At 53.9% G+C, this 17522-nt stretch overlaps 1 protein-coding gene across 1 annotated transcript in view; it reads right to left on the bottom strand.

Moving 5' to 3' along the window:
• Positions 1-17522, bottom strand: part of IFT122 (intraflagellar transport 122) — a 59859-nt gene that overhangs the window by 1948 nt on the left and 40389 nt on the right. The window contains exons 25-28 of the mRNA XM_069736227.1: positions 11655-11766; positions 3060-3188; positions 2379-2455; positions 2005-2169 (exon numbers count right to left, since the gene is read on the bottom strand). Of these exons, the coding sequence (XP_069592328.1) occupies positions 2005-2169; positions 2379-2455; positions 3060-3188; positions 11655-11766 (483 nt within the window). The remainder of the gene's footprint in view (positions 1-2004; positions 2170-2378; positions 2456-3059; positions 3189-11654; positions 11767-17522) is intronic.

The raw sequence follows: 17522 nt of genomic DNA, 5'->3' as shown, positions 1-17522 counted from the left end.
AGCGCGGAGCGACTGAGGACGTGATGAGCGCGGAGCGACTGAGGACGTGATGAGCGCGGAGCGACTGAGGACGTGATGAGCGCGGAGCGTTGAGGACGTAATGAGCGCGGAGCGACTGAGGACGTGATGAGCGCGGAGCGACTGAGGATGTGATGAGCGCGGAGCGACTGAGGACGTGATGAGCGTGGAGCGACTGAGGACGTGATGAGGGCGGAGCGACTGGGGATGTAATGAGCGCGGAGCGACTGAGGATGTGATGAGCGCGGAGCGACTGAGGATGTGATGAGGGCGGAGCGACTGGGGATGTAATGAGCGCGGAGCGACTGAGGATGTGATGAGCGCGGAGCGACTGAGGACGTGATGAGCGCGGAGCGACTGAGGACGTGATGAGCGACTGAGGACGTGATGAGCGTGGAGCGACTGAGGACGTGATGAGCGACTGAGGACGTGATGAGCGTGGAGCGACTGAGGACGTGATGAGCGCGGAGCATTGAGGACGTGATGAGCGCGGAGCGACTGAGGATGTGATGAGCGCGGAGCATTGAGGACGTGATGAGTGCGGAGCGACTGAGGACGTGATGAGCGCGGAGCGACTGAGGATGTGACGAGCGCGGAGCGACTGAGGATGTGACGAGCGCGGAGCGACTGAGGATGTGACGAGCGCGGAGCGACTGAGGACGTGATGAGCGTGGAGCGACTGAGGACGTGATGAGCGACTGAGGACGTGATGAGCGTGGAGCGACTGAGGACGTGATGAGCGCGGAGCATTGAGGACGTGATGAGCGCGGAGCGACTGAGGATGTGATGAGCGCGGAGCATTGAGGACGTGATGAGTGCGGAGCGACTGAGGACGTGATGAGCGCGGAGCGACTGAGGATGTGACGAGCGCGGAGCGACTGAGGATGTGACGAGCGCGGAGCGACTGAGGATGTGACGAGCGCGGAGCGACTGAGGACGTGATGAGCGCGGAGCGACTGAGGACGTGATGAGGGCGGAGCGACTGAGGACGTGATGAGCGCGGAGCGACTGAGGACGTGATGAGCGCGGAGCGACTGAGGACGTGATGAGCGCGGAGCGACTGAGGACGTGATGAGCGCGGAGCGACTGAGGACGTGATGAGCGCGGAGCATTGAGGACGTGATGAGCGCGGAGAGACTGAGGATGTGATGAGCGACTGAGGACGTGATGAGCGTGGAGCGACTGAGGACGTGATGAGCGCGGAGCATTGAGGACGTGATGAGCGCGGAGCGACTGAGGATGTGATGAGCGCGGAGCATTGAGGACGTGATGAGTGCGGAGCGACTGAGGACGTGATGAGCGCGGAGCGACTGAGGACGTGATGAGCGCGGAGCATTGAGGACGTGATGAGCGTGGAGCGACTGAGGATGTGATGAGCGACTGAGGACGTGATGAGCGTGGAGCGACTGAGGACGTGATGAGCGCGGAGCATTGAGGACGTGATGAGCGCGGAGCGACTGAGGATGTGATGAGCGCGGAGCATTGAGGACGTGATGAGTGCGGAGCGACTGAGGACGTGATGAGCGCGGAGCGACTGAGGATGTGACGAGCGCGGAGCGACTGAGGATGTGACGAGCGCGGAGCGACTGAGGATGTGACGAGCGCAGAGCGACTGAGGACGTGATGAGCGCGGAGCGACTGAGGACGTGATGAGCGCGGAGCGACTGAGGACGTGATGAGCGCGGAGCGACTGAGGACGTGATGAGCGCAGAGCGAATGAGGATGTGATGAGCGACTGAGGACGTGATGAGCGCGGAGCGACTGAGGATGTGATGAGCGCGGAGCGACTGAGGACGTGATGAGGGCGGAGCGACTGAGGATGTGATGAGCGACTGAGGACGTGATGAGCGACAGGAGATGTGGTGAGCGCAGAGCGAGTGAGGACATGATGAGCGCAGAGCACGTGATGAGCGACTGGAGATGTGGTGAGCGCGGAGCGTTGAGGACGTGATGTGCGGGAAGCAGCGTATAAATGGCGGCTCGTACCTGGAAACAGGACTGACACATGGTGATGGAGACGTCGGGCAGCAGGGAGCGGTAGTACTGCCACTTCAGGGGCTTCGGCCAACGCTTCACCATCACGTCCCGCCGGCTCATGGACCTCAGGACCGAGCGGTTCACGATCACAGGGACGAACTCGGAGCCGCCCTGCTGCAATTGTAGGGAGAGAAGAACGTCAGCCACATCTTCACTGCAGGACCCCAATAATGAACAGGAGGGACGATCTGAAAGCTGCAGCGTCTCCCGCAGGGGCTGCGGACCCTAGACCAGTATATCTCTGGGGCATTTTTTACGGGTCGGAGATATAGGACATTTGGGGGCGATTTCTGGCCGCTCTCCTCAGATAACATAGAACTCACCTCAAAACTTAACTTTGCAGTGAACGGGTCGTCGTCCGGCGTCCTTTCATCCTCGTCCAGCCGTAGTGTCTGCGCATCTATAGTTGTGGGTTAAGGTAATGGCGGATGCGCTGTCACTATATACACGCGGCCCGGGACACTGCATATACCGCAGGAACCTCCCCTTAAAGGGCTCCTACACTAGAGTATTATTATTTTATGAAGGGGCCCATGAAGGCTATAAATTATAAAAAAATAATGTAATCACTGACCAGACCCCCCAGCCGCTCCCCTGCTGTCAACATTCCCCCACGGGTCTTCTCACTTCCTCTTCTGGTGGGAGAGGTCACGTGACTGCAGTAGCCAATCAGCAACCACTGATGACAGGAGATCTCAGCAGCCAGAGAGAGGAAGCGAGGAGACTGTTGGGGGGACACGGGCAGCGGCATATATATATATATATATATCATTTATTTTTAATTAGTCACATTTTTATATTTGTTTTCTTGGTGAAACTGCAAAATAAATAATTGGCACACAGGCACAAATCTAACCCGCGGCAGGTTCCCCTGCGGTTTTGTCCTTCTTTATATGCCGATTGGTCTATAGATGCAAAGTGTGAACGACTTTTCTCAATGTCATTTTTACACCATAATGTAAAACCCATGAATACTGCTGTGTGTGCACAGCGCCTGAGGATACCGGCTGAGGACAGCTCCTGCCACCTGTCCTTACTGGCGTTGCTCCTGGGGGCCTCCAGGTCGATGAGCGACGTGGCCTCTTCATCCGAGATCTCGTCCTCCAGGTAAAACTCTACCAAAGGCAGCACTTCTGCAACCAGAGGAAAAAAAACTGTGATTATAACAGCGGATACAGAAACTGCAAATCATTAATCATATTTATCAGGGTAAAACAGGATGGATAAAACTTGAAAGTGTCCATTACAGTCAGACTTAGTGGCTAAACCTCAAATCAGCTTCTTAGGTGGAAGGTAATCCTGCGAAACCGGAGTGTGATTATGGGAGATGAGCGCTGCAGAGGAGACAGGACCGTATACCCGCTGCTGTGAATACGGGAGATGAGCGCTGCAGAGGAGACAGGACCGTATACCCGCTGCTGTAAATATGGGGGATGAGCGCTGCAGAGGAGACAGGACCGTATACCTGCTGCTGAGTGTGATTATGGGGGATGAGCGCTGCAGAGGAGACAGGACCGTATACCCGCTGCTGAGTGTGATTATGGGGGATGAGCGCTGCAGAGGAGACAGGACCGTATACCCGCTGCGGAGTGTGAATATGGGGGATGAGCGCTGCAGAGGAGACAGGACCGTATACCCGCTGCGGAGTGTGAATATGGGGGATGAGCGCTGCAGAGGAGACAGGACCGTATACCCGCTGCGGAGTGTGAATATGGGGGATGAGCGCTGCAGAGGAGACAGGACCGTATACCCGCTGCTGAGTGTGAATATAGGGGATGAGCGCTGCAGAGGAGACAGGACCGTATACCCGCTGCTGAGTGTGAATATAGGGGATGAGTGCTGCAGGGGAGACAGGACCGTATACCCGCTGCTGATTGTGAATATGGGGGATGAGTGCTTCAGAGGAGACAGGACCGTATACCCGCTGCGGAGTGTGAATATGGGGGATGAGTGCTGCAGAGGAGACAGGACCGTATACCCGCTGCTGATTGTGAATATGGGGGATGAGTGCTTCAGAGGAGACAGGACCGTATACCCGCTGCTGAGTGTGAATATAGGGGATGAGCGCTGCAGAGGAGACAGGACCGTATACCCGCTGCTGAGTGTGAATATAGGGGATGAGCGCTGCAGAGGAGACAGGACCGTATACCCGCTGCTGAGTGTGAATATAGGGGATGTGTGCTGCAGAGGAGACAGGACCGTATACCCGCTGCTGATTGTGAATATGGGGGATGAGCGCTGCAGAGGAGACAGGACCGTATACCCGCTGCGGAGTGTGAATATGGGGGATGAGTGCTGCAGAGGAGACAGGAACGTATACCCGCTGCTGAGTGTGAATATGGGGGATGAGCGCTGCAGAGGAGACAGGACCGTATACCCGCTGCTGAGTGTGAATATGGGGGATGAGCGCTGCAGAGGAGACAGGACCGTATACTGGGATACACACTGCTGAGTGTGAATATGGGGGATGAGCGCTGCAGAGGAGACAGGACCGTATACTGGGATACACACTGCTGAGTGTGAATATGGGGGATGAGTGCTGCAGAGGAGACAGGACTGTATACCCGCTGCTGAGTGTGAATATAGGGGATGAGCGCTGCAGAGGAGACAGGACCGTATACTGGGATACACACTGCTGAGTGTGAATATGGGGGATGAGTGCTGCAGAGGAGACAGGACCGTATACCCGCTGCTGATATAAATATGGGGGATGAGTGCTGCAGAAGTGACAGGACCGTATACCTGTATACTTTCCTGACAAGCACATTGGGTCGTGGGCGAAGAGTTTGGGTCTCTGCATACACAGAGGTCACTCTGGGCTTTCTGCCCGGTGAGATCTTATGGCAGCCGGACTATATATAGCTCCATTGACAGACGTATCACTTAACCCACAGCTAAACCCTGATGTGCGGATTAGAGAAGGATTACCCCACTGTCCTGTAGTTACTGCTGTGCGGACGATTCAATGCGCCATTTAGTATGCTGCAATCCTTCCTCCTGCGCCTTGTAAAATATCATAGGGAACCAGGGGAATACAATGGACTCTCAGTGTAATAAAAAATTTGACAAGAATATCAGGGATTACAAGCCACAAGCTGGACCAAACTCTATCCTTCCACACCGCTCTCCTGATCCTCCTCTACAGACAATCATGAAGTTGCTTGATGAAACTCTGTCTGAAGCCACCACTAGGGGGAGCTCCCTGTACACAGAGACACATGATAAGATCCTGTCTGCAGTCACCACTAGGGGGAGCTCCCTGTATACAGAGATACATGATAAGATCCTGTCTGCAGCCACCACTAGGGGGAGCTCCCTGTATACAGAGATACATGATAAGATCCTGTCTGCAGCCACCACTAGGGGGAGCTCCCTGTATACAGAGATACATGATAAGATCCTGTCTGCAGCCACCACTAGGGGGAGCTCCCTGTATACAGAGATACATGATAAGATCCTGTCTGCAGCCACCACTAGGGGGAGCTCCCTGTATACAGAGATACATGATAAGATCCTGTCTGCAGCCACCACTAGGGGGAGCTCCCTGTATACAGAGACACATGATAAGATCCTGTCTGCAGCCACCACTAGGGGGAGCTCCCTGTATACAGAGACACATGATAAGATCCTGTCTGCAGTCACCACTAGGGGGAGCTCCCTGTATACAGAGACACATGATAAGATCCTGTCTGCAGCCACCACTAGGGGGAGCTCCCTGTATACAGAGATGCATGATAAGATCCTGTCTGAAGCCACCACTAGGGGGAGCTCCCTGTATACAGAGATACATGATACAATCCAGTCTGCAGCCACCACTAGAGGAGCTCCCTGTATACAGAGATACATGATAAGATCCTGTCTGCAGTCACCACTAGGGGGAGCTCCCTGTATACAGAGATACATGATAAGGTTCTGTCTACAGTCACCACTAGGGGGAGCTCCCTGTATACAGAGATATAGGATAAGATCCTGTCTGCAGTCACCACTAGGGGGAGCTCCCTGTATACAGAGATATAGGATAAGATCCTGTCTGCAGTCACCACTAGGGGGAGCTCCCTGTATACAGAGATACATGATAAGATCCTGTCTGCAGCCACCACTAGGGGGAGCTCCCTGTATACAGAGATACATGATAAGATCCTGTCTGCAGTCACCACTAGGGGGAGCTCCCTGTATATAGAGATATATGATAAGATTCTGTCTGCAGCCACCACTAGGGGGAATACATTTCAAAAACCTGACCTGCACATCCAAACATAGACTCAGTGTGAACAGGTGCTGAACCTAGAGTCGCCAACTCGTATATAGTTAAGTAAATAAGGCAGCACACCGCAGCGCTAGAACATACAAACTTGAAAAACGAAATTTGAACTGCATTACTGCACTAGAAATATGAAAAATGAGAGCTTTTAGTGCATAAAAATGGCCAAATTTATGTGTACCTGGTAGCCCCTTTACGGTATCTCTCATATACCAGGTCCTACGCTTGCCTTACCTCGCTGAGAATAAACGTCTCCATCTGAATGGGTACATGTGAAACCTCTTAAACACCTGTAGGCTAGGTCAGGTTTTTGAAATGTATTCTCTAGCCTTCTGATCGTGCATTCCGCCTCCTAGCCTACAGGTGTTTTAATTACAGCAGGTCCAATACCCCTCCACAGAGAGAGAGAATTCTAGTCTAAGAAGAGGTTTCACATGTACCCATTCAGATGGAGACGTTTATTCTCAGCGAGGTAAGGCAAGCGTAGGACCTGGTATAAGAGAGATGCCGTAAAGGGGCTACCAGGTACACATAAAATTGGCCATTTTTATGCGCTAAAAGCTCTCATTTTTCATATTTCTAGTGCAGTAATGCAGTTCAAATTTCGTTTTTCAAGTTTGTATGTTCTAGCGCTGCAGTGTGCTGCCTTATTTACTTAACCACTAGGGGGAGCTCCCTGTATACAGAGATATATGATAAGATCCTGTCTGCAGCCACCACTAGGGGGAGCTCCCTGTATACAGAGATACATGATAAGATCCTGTCTGCAGCCACCACTAGGGGGAGCTCCCTGTATACAGAGATACATGATAAGATCCTGTCTGCAGCCACCACTAGGGGGAGCTCCCTGTATACAGAGATACATGATAAAGATTCTGTCTGCAGCCACCACTAGGGGGAGCTCCCTGTATACACAGATACATGATAAGATCCTGTCTGCAGTCACCACTAGGGGGAGCTCCCTGTATAAAGAGATACATGATAAGATCCTGTCTGCAGCCACCACTAGGTGGAGCTCCCTGTATACAGAGATACATGATAAGATTCTGTCTGCAGTCACCACTAGGGGGAGCTCCCTGTATACAGAGATGCATGATAAGATTCTGTCTGCAGTCACCACTAGGGGGAGCTCCCTGTAAACAGAGATACATGATAAGATCCTGTCTGCAGTCACCACTAGGGGGAGCTCCCTGTATACAGAGATACATGATAAGATCCTGTCTGCAGTCACCACTAGGGGGAGCTCCCTGTATACAGAGATACATGATAAGATCATGTCTGCAGTCACCACTAGGGGGAGCTCCCTGTATACAGAGATACATGATAAGATCCTGTCTGCAGTCACCACTAGGGGGAGCTCCCTGTATACAGAGATACATGATAAGACCCTGTCTGCAGCCACCACTAGGGGGAGCTCCCTGTATACAGAGATACATGATAAGATTCTGTCTGCAGTCACCACTAGGGGGAGCTCCCTGTATATAGATATACATGATAAGATCCTGTCTGCAGTCACCACTAGGGGGAGCTCCCTGTATACAGAGATACATGATAAGATCCTGTCTGCAGTCACCACTAGGGGGAGCTCCCTGTATATAGATATACATGATAAGATTCTGTCTGCAGTCACCACTAGGGGGAGCTCCCTGTATACAGAGATACATAAGATTCTGTCTGCAGTCACCACTAGGGGGAGCTCCCTGTATACAGAGATACATGATAAGATCCTGTCTGCAGCCACCACTAGGGGGAGCTCCCTGTATACAGAGATGCATGATAAGATTCTGTCTGCAGTCACCACTAGGGGGAGCTCCCTGTATACAGAGATACATGATAAGATCCTGTCTGCAGCCACCACTAGGGGGAGCTCCCTGTATAGAGATACATGATAAGATTCTGTCTGCAGCCACCACTAGGGGGAGCTCCCTGTATATAGATATACATGATAAGATTCTGTCTGCAGTCACCACTAGGGGGAGCTCCCTGTATACAGAGATACATGATAAGATCCTGTCTGCAGCCACCACTAGGGGGAGCTCCCTGAATACAGAGATACATGATAAGATCCTGTCTGCAGCCACCACTAGGGGGAGCTCCCTGTATACACAGATACATGATAAGATTCTGTCTGCAGTCACCACTAGGGGGAGCTCCCTGTATTCAGAGATACATGATAAGATCCTGTCTGCAGTCACCACTAGGGGGAGCTCCCTGTATACAGAGATACATGATAAGATCCTGTCTACAGCCACCACTAGGGGGAGTTCCGTGTATACAGAGATACATGATAAGATCCTGTCTGTAGTCACCACTAGGGGGAGCTCCCTGTATACAGAGATACATGATAAGATCCTGTCTGCAGCCACCACTAGGGGGAGCTCCCTGTATATAGAGATACATGATGAGATCCTGTCTGCAGCCACCACTAGGGGGAGCTCCCTGTATACAGAGATACATGATAAGATTCTGTCTGCAGCCACCACTAGGGGGAGCTCCCTGTATACAGAGATACATGATATAATCCAGTCTGCAGCCACCACTAGGGGGAGCTCCCTGTATACAGAGATACATGATAAGATCCTGTCTACAGCCACCACTAGGGGGAGCTCCCTGTATACAGAGATACATGATAAGATCCTGTCTGCAGCCACCACTAGGGGGAGCTCCCTGTATACAGAGATACATGATAAGATCCTGTCTGCAGCCACCACTAGGGGGAGCTCCCTGTATACAGAGATACATGATAAGATCCTGTCTGCAGCCACCACTAGGGGGAGCTCCCTGTATACAGAGATACATGATAAAATCCTGTCTGCAGCCACCACTAGGGGGAGCTCCCTGTATACAGAGATACATGATAAGATTCTGTCTGCAGTCACCACTAGGGGGAGCTCCCTGTATACAGAGATACATGATAAGATCCTGTCTGCAGCCACCACTAGGGGGAGCTCCCTCTATACAGAGATACATGATAAGATCCTGTCTGCAGCCACCACTAGGGGGAGCTCCCTCTATACAGAGATACATGATAAGATCCTGTCTGCAGTCACCACTAGGGGGAGCTCCCTGTATACAGAGATATAGGATAAGATCCTGTCTGCAGTCACCACTAGGGGGAGCTCCCTGTATACAGAGATACATGATAAGATCCTGTCTGCAGTCACCACTAGGGGGAGCTCCCTGTATACAGAGATACATGATAAGATACTGTCTGCAGCCACCACTAGGGGGAGCTCCCTGTATACAGAGATACATGATAAGATCCTGTCTGCAGCCACCACTAGGGGGAGCTCCCTGTATACAGAGATACATGATAAGATCCTGTCTGCAGTCACCACTAGGGGGAGCTCCCTGTATACAGAGATACATGATAAGATCCTGTCTGCAGCCACCACTAGGGGGAGCTCCCTGTATACAGAGATACATAAGATTCTGTCTGCAGCCACCACTAGGGGGAGCTCCCTGTATACAAAGATTCATGATCAGCATCGCAATCATCCCTAGTGGAGACTTTGGGGGGTGGTAAGAGGCCATGACGTTTGCAGAATGACTGCTTTCTCATGAAGGTGTACCGCGGGTTTATCTCCTGGAGACATTACATTGTGAGCTTCTCCGCTGCCGATGTATAAACAGCAGATGGCGGCTGCAGGACAATATATCGGGGTCTGCGCGGCTCTGCTCGGTTAGGACACGTTATATATATTAGTAACGATTACAAGATGTCGTTGTAGGACGGCCATTCTCTGCGTGTTAGATCGTCTCCTCCATATGGAAGTCGTTTCTCGGCTTATTTGCTGATACTTTTGTAGACGTCTTGTGGGGCCGTCGTGTGGAAACAGACAAGGACTCGGCTGCAGCCGGATATTAGGGGGAAGGAACAATAAGTCGTGAGGTTTCCTTATAGATCAGGAACATTAATGAACAAGAAAGCAACATGGAAGCAGCTGCCGGCCAGCCTGCGAGTATACATGTATACACCTCCCGGAGCCATCACCACTCACCATACATCCACTACATGGGGAAACGTATGTGCCCCCCGCCCCCAGGAGAATTTCTGGCCTTCCGTACACATTAATATGGAGTCGCTGCTCCGCAGATATAATGGCGCTGCTCTTCTGGGAAGATTTTCTATAAGACTTTGGAGGCGTCTGTGGGACTCTTCATCCAGAAGATCATTTGTGGGGTCAGACCCTGATGTTGGGGTCCGGGCTCACAATCTCCATTATAGGATGGGGCTGAGGTCCGGGCTCTGAGCGGCCCCTCGTGTTTCCCCTCATGTCTGTATGGAGCTTGTGCCCTGGGCGCAGTCATGGGGGGCAGATAAGGGTCTTCCTCCAAACTGTTCCCACAAGGCTGAAGCTACAATTGTCCCCAATGTCTTGTGCTGAAGATGAAGATTTCCCATCACAGGAGCTGAGGGTCCGAGGCCGCCCCCTGATAACAGCCCATAGCATTATCCTCCTCCACCATCTGTACAGGGGGCACAATGCAGTCAGGGGGGAACGTCCTCCTGGAATCACCAAACCCAGACCCCTCCATGAGACGCAGATAGAGAAGTGCGATCCATCAGTGCACAGAACCCGTCTCCTCCTCCACTCCATCCGACGCTCGGCATTGTGCTTGGTGATGTACGGCTGCCTGCAGCTGCTCCGCCATGAAGCTCCCGGCAGGGGGCGCAGTGTTTGTGCTGGACTCTGCCGTTATGGGGTCAGCAGAGCGGTGGGGACTTTTCTGCCCTCTGCTCCTGAGGGTACGTGCCCTTGATCAGGAATTGCTGTGTTTTTCATAACCAGAGGTCAGATGATACAGCATAGTGGATGGGATTTCTAGAAATCGTGCATGTGCTCCTGTGATCGCCCTGAGGACGACAGATACAGCGACAATAGAATGTACTGGATGCGGTAAATCCGCACGGTGAAGACAAAGGATTTACCTCCGTGATTAGATCCTGACCATGGGCACGTACCCTCAGCACTCGGCCCCCCGCTCTGTAACATTACGGGGTCTCCACTTCGTGGCTGAGGTTCCTTCCACTTTTCAATGATATCTGTCACAGGTGATGGGGAAGATTCAGGAGGAGAAGTGTCATGGCCGGACTTGTTCCCCCAGTAGATCCTAGGACCGCGCTGGTATCAGGAGCTCTACACCACCGGCTGTTCTCACACATGGTAGTACAAGCAGACGGCATAGTGGGGGGCGGAGGTTATACCAAGGGAGGGAAAGGTGGTCCGGATATTACACACCGGGGGCAACGAGACTGAATGAGAAACCTGAATTCACAGTGTCCCCCTGGAGCCTGCAGCGACACAGACGCCATTGTCCATCCAGCACAACTCACCATAGGAGGATGCGGAGAAGACGAACTGCTGCCGGCAGTTGATGCACACGTTCCCCAGGTTGTTGAGGAAAGGATTGTTGGTTGAGCATCTGTAGCACATGGGGACGAGCTCCTGCGGGAAGAAGACGTGAGAGGTGAGCGAGTGTGGACACACCTGTCAGAGGAGGCCGAGAGTGGCCACAACTGTCAGAGGAGGCCGAGAGTGGCCACAACTGTCAGAGGAGGCCGAGAGTGGCCACACCTGTCAGAGGAGGCCGAGAGTGGCCACACCTGTCGGAGGCAGAGCGCGACCACACCTGTCGGAGGAGGCAGAGAGCGGCCACACCTGTCGGACACAGAGCGCGACCACACCTGTCAGAGGAGGCAGAACGCAGCCACACCTGTCAGAGGAGGCCGAACGCGACCACACCTTTCGGAGGAGGCAGAGCGCAGCCACACCTGTCAGAGGAGGTCGAGCACAGCCACACCTGTCGGAGGAGGCCGAGCGTGACCACACCTTTCGGAGGAGGCAGAGCGCAGCCACACCTGTCAGAGGAGGCCGAAGGCGACCACACCTGTCGGAAGAGGCAGAGCGTGGCCACACCTGTCGGAGGAGGCAGAGAGCGGCCACACCTGTTGGAGGCAGAGCGTGACCACACCTGTCAGAGGAGGTCGAGCGCAGCCACACCTGTCAGAGGAGGCCGAACGCGACCACACCTGTCGGAAGAGGCAGAGAGTGGCCACACCTGTCGGAGGAGGCAGAGAGCGGCCACACCTGTCAGAGGCAGAGCGTGACCACACCTGTCAGAGGAGGCAGAGCGCGGCCACACCTGTCAGAGGAGGTCGAGCACAGCCACACTTGTCAGAGGAGGTCGAGCGCAGCCACACTTGTCGGAGGAGCCTGAGGGGACCACACCTTTCGGAGGAGGCAGAGCGCAGCCACACCTGTCAGAGGAGGTCGAGCGCAGCCACACCTGTCGGAGGAGGCCGAGCGCGACCACACCTTTCGGAGGAGGCAGAACGCAGCCACACCTGTCAGAGGAGGCCGAACGCGACCACACCTGTCGGAAGAGGCAGAGCGTGGCCACACCTGTCAGAGGAGGCCGAACGCGACCACACCTGTCGGAAGAGGCAGAGCGCAGCCACACCTGTCAGAGGAGGCCGAACGCGACCACACCTGTCGGAAGAGGCAGAGCGCGGCCACACCTGTCGGAAGAGGCAGAGCGCGGCCACACCTGTCGGAAGAGGCAGAGCGCGGCCACACCTGTCAGAGGAGGCAGAGCGCGACCACACCTGTCAGAGGCAGAGAGCAGCCACACCTGTCAGAGGAGGCAGAGCGCGGCCACACCTGTCAGAGGAGGTCGAGTGCAGCCACACCTGTCGTCGGAGGCAGAGAGCGGCCACACCTGTCGGAGGAGGCAGAGCGCGACCACACCTGTCGGAGGAGGCAGAGCGCGACCACACCTGTCGGAGGCAGAGCGCGACCACACCTGTCAGAGGAGGCAGAGCGCAGCCACACCTGTCAGAGGAGGCAGAGCGCGACCACACCTGTCGGAGGCAGAGAGCAGCCACACCTGTCAGAGGAGGCAGAGAGCAGCCACACCTGTCAGAGGAGGCAGAGCGCAGCCACACCTGTCAGAGGAGGTCGAGCGCAGCCACACCTGTCGGAAGAGGCAGAGCGTGGCCACACCTGTCGGAAGAGGCAGAGTGTGGCCACACCTGTCGGAAGAGGCAGAGCGCGGCCACACCTGTCGGAAGAGGCAGAGCGCGGCCACACCTGTCAGAGGAGGCAGAGCGCGACCACACCTGTCAGAGGCAGAGAGCAGCCACACCTGTCAGAGGAGGCAGAGCGCGGCCACACCTGTCAGAGGAGGTCGAGTGCAGCCACACCTGTCGTCGGAGGCAGAGAGCGGCCACACCTGTCGGAGGAGGCAGAGCGCAACCACACCTGTCGGAGGAGGCAGAGCGCGACCACACCTGTCGGAGGCAGAGCGCGACCACACCTGTCAGAGGAGGCAGAGCGCAGCCACACCTGTCAGAGGAGGCAGAGCGCGACCACACCTGTCGGAGGCAGAGAGCAGCCACACCTGTCAGAGGAGGCAGAGCGCGGCCACACCTGTCAGAGGAGGCAGAGAGCAGCCACACCTGTCAGAGGAGGCAGAGCCCAGCCACACCTGTCAGAGGAGGTCGAGCGCAGCCACACCTGTCGGAAGAGGCAGAGCGTGGCCACACCTGTCGGAAGAGGCAGAGCGTGGCCACACCTGTCGGAAGAGGCAGAGTGTGGCCACACCTGTCGGAAGAGGCAGAGCGCGGCCACACCTGTCGGAAGAGGCAGAGCGCGGCCACACCTGTCAGAGGAGGCAGAGTGCGGCCACACCTGTCGGAAGAGTAATTTGTAAGAACATTTTTCTGAGCTTCGCCATAAACTGTGCCGGAGACGACCACACATTTACTTCTCTTCTAATAACTTGGCTTCGCCCCTAAAAACCAGAATGTTGCAGGTCTTAAACTGGTCTATGATGGGACGTACTGGGGTGCATTCATCTATTGGCCATAATACAAGTCAGATCGGCAAATGTGATCCGCGGCTCTGCAGCTTTGGACCAATGGTTCAGCACTTGCTGCCAATTAATAAAGTTGATGAATCAGACCCGCAGCGCGGTCACCCCAGAGGTGTCTTATTTATCCTTGTAAACGATCCGCATCGTGCTGGCTGATGGGAGTAGTAGTTTCTGGTATCACTGAGTTGCCCCCTACCCCGGATGACGTGGTCCTGGTGGTCGCTGACATCTCAGAGCAGAAATCTCAGCATAAATCAGATACGTCGGTGGAATACAGTGACGCCACAGCCGGGACCTTGAGCGCAGCTTTCCCCCGGGTCCCGCCGTTCTGTGTGACCTCAAAAATCTTCTGTGTAATTCTCTGGCAACTGGGAACGCTCAGTGGAAACAGATGTGCGCTCCAGCGCCGACATTAACCCCCTCTCCGCCGCCGACTAATCACATAATGATTTATTGTAGGTGAGCTCCACAGTATATTTTGGGACGCGAAGCGCAGATGACAGATGTTTATGTGAGCATTAAACAAGTCGTCCAACATAATGAAGCCGGGAAGTGGACGGATCCGCCGGAGCCGATTCATGTCACCGCTCTGAGCTTAATTAAAGGGACGGTTACACCGGAGGAGTCTCATCGGGTACAGAGTCACACGTGACAGATTTGGTGCAGAAGTTTCCGCCACTGAACCTCCCTCCATCTTACTGGGGTCCCTTCTGTGGAGGGTGCATGGACTTCTGCAATCAGTTGAATGGGACAGATTTGCAGATATCTACATGCCCTCAGAATCTGAAGCAAGGGCAAAAGTTACCGCTATAAAAAAATAATACCCAGTCAAGGTGGAGGAAATATATTCACGATGCCTAAGTAGCACGAGACGCTCCCTCTGAGGATGGCGCATTTCTCATTTACATGGCGGCTGTATTTATAGAGCGGCGTACTTGGGCTTACAGTCCTGGAAATACTGAAGGATCACGGCCCCAATGATGCACCAAAGCCGCCATTAATGAATCGCAGAGCGATAAGTCCCATTGTCCGATACCTTCCCCCATTCTATGGTTTCACTAAACACACAAACAGATGCCGAGATGTAGGGAACGGGCTTTACAATCTCCGGCTCAGCCTGACAAGGTCACGTTATATGTCTGCGGACTCATAGCCGGCTGTGTGCCCATGCCGTACCCCCAAAGTTATATCACCATGCTGGAATATCACCGTGTGCATGGTCACTTAACCAAGGCGGAGGCAAATCACAGAACAAACCTGGCACTAATGTGATTTACTGAGTTCAATGACTGCCGTGTAATGCAGAGGCCACACAATCTGCCAAGGAACATGACTGCAGACAAGGACAGAGATGGCAATCCAGACCTGGGTAACATTTAACACACAACCAAAACCTGTCAGAATTAAACTCATGCTCCCTCGTCATCATGGAGGTCAGTGCACCCTGCAGTCAAAGATTTGCAATCACTCTCATGATCATGGAAGTCAGTGCACCCTGCAGGCTTGGATCACGCTCATAATTATGGAAGTCAGTGCACCCTGCAGGCGTGGATCACTCTCATGATCATGGAAGTCAGTACACCCTGCAGGCGTGGATCACTCTCATGATCATGGAAGTCAGTGCACCCTGCAGGCCTGGATCACGCTCATGATTATGGAAGTCAGTGCACCCTGCAGGCTTGGATCACGCTCATAATTATGGAAGTCAGTGCACCCTGCAGGCGTGGATCACTCTCATGATCATGGAAGTCAGTGCACCCTGCAGGCTTGGATCACTCTCATGATCATGGAAGTCAGTGCACCCTGCAGGCCTGGATCACGCTCATGATTATGGAAGTCAGTGCACCCTGCAGGCTTGGATCACGCTCATGATTATGGAAGTCAGTGCACCCTGCAGGCTTGGATCACGCTCATGATTATGGAAGTCAGTGCACCCTGCAGGCTTGGATCACGCTCATGATTATGGAAGTCAGTGCACCCTGCAGGCGTGGATCACTCATGATCATGGAGGTCAGTGCACCCTGCAGTCAAAGATTTGCAATCACTCTCATGATCATGGAGGTCAGTGCACCCTGCAGGCTTGGATCACTCATTCTCATGGAAGTCAGTGGACCATGCAGGCGTGGATCACTCTCATGATCATGGAAGTCAGTGCACCCTGCAGGCGTGGATCACTCATTCTCATGGAAGTCAGTGCACCCTGCAGGCTTGGATCACGCTCATGATTATGGATGTCAGTGCACCCTGCAGGCTTGGATCACGCTCATGATTATGGATGTCAGTGCACCCTGCAGGCTTGGATCACGCTCATGATTATGGAAGTCAGTGCACCCTGCAGGCTTGGATCACGCTCATGATTATGGAAGTCAGTGCACCCTGCAGGCGTGGATCACTCATGATCATGGAGGTCAGTGCACCCTGCAGGCGTGGATCACTCATGATCATGGAGGTCAGTGCACCCTGCAGGCTTGGATCACTCATGATCATGGAGGTCAGTGCACCCTGCAGGCTTGGATCACTCTCAGGATTATGGAAGTCAGTGCACCCTGCAGGACTGGATCACTCATGATCATGGAGGTCAGTGCACCCTGCAGGACTGGATCACTCTCAGGATTATGGAAGTCAGTGCACCCTGCAGGACTGGATCACTCATGATCATGGAGGTCAGTGCACCCTGCAGGCCTGGATCACTCTCATGATCATGGAAGTCAGTGCACCCTGCAGGACTGGATCACTCATGATCATGGAAGTCAGTGCACCCTGCAGGACTGGATCACTCTCAGGATTATGGAAGTCAGTGCACCCTGCAGGCCTGGATCACTCTCATGATCATGGAAGTCGGTGCACCCTGCAGGACTGGATCACTCATGATTATGGAAGTCAGTGCACCCCGCAGGCGTGGATCACTCATGATTATGGAAATCAGTGCACCCTGCAGGCGTGGATCACTCTCAGGATTATGGAAGTCAGTGCACCCTGCAGGCCTGGATCACTCTCATGATTATGGAAGTCAGTGCACCCTGCAGGACTGGATCACTCATGATTATGGAAGTCAGTACACCCTGCAGGCGTGTATCATTCATGATCATGGAGGTCAGTGCACCCTGCAGGCTTGGATCACTCTCAGGATTATGGAAGTCAGTGCACCCTGAAGGACTGGACCACTTTCATGATTATGGAAGTCAGTGCACCCTGCAGGCCTGGACCACTTTCATGATTATGGAAGTCAGTGCACCCTGCAGGACTGGATCACTCTCATGATTATGGAAGTCAGTGCACCCTGAAGGACTGGATCACTCATGATTATGGAAGTCGGTGCACCCTGCAG

This window comes from Ranitomeya imitator, chromosome 8 (genome assembly GCF_032444005.1).
Source record: "Ranitomeya imitator isolate aRanImi1 chromosome 8, aRanImi1.pri, whole genome shotgun sequence".
NCBI classification, from domain to species: domain Eukaryota; kingdom Metazoa; phylum Chordata; class Amphibia; order Anura; family Dendrobatidae; genus Ranitomeya; species Ranitomeya imitator.
The sequence above is the reverse complement of the archived record's forward strand: the minus strand, read 5'-3'. Positions and strand labels throughout refer to the sequence as shown.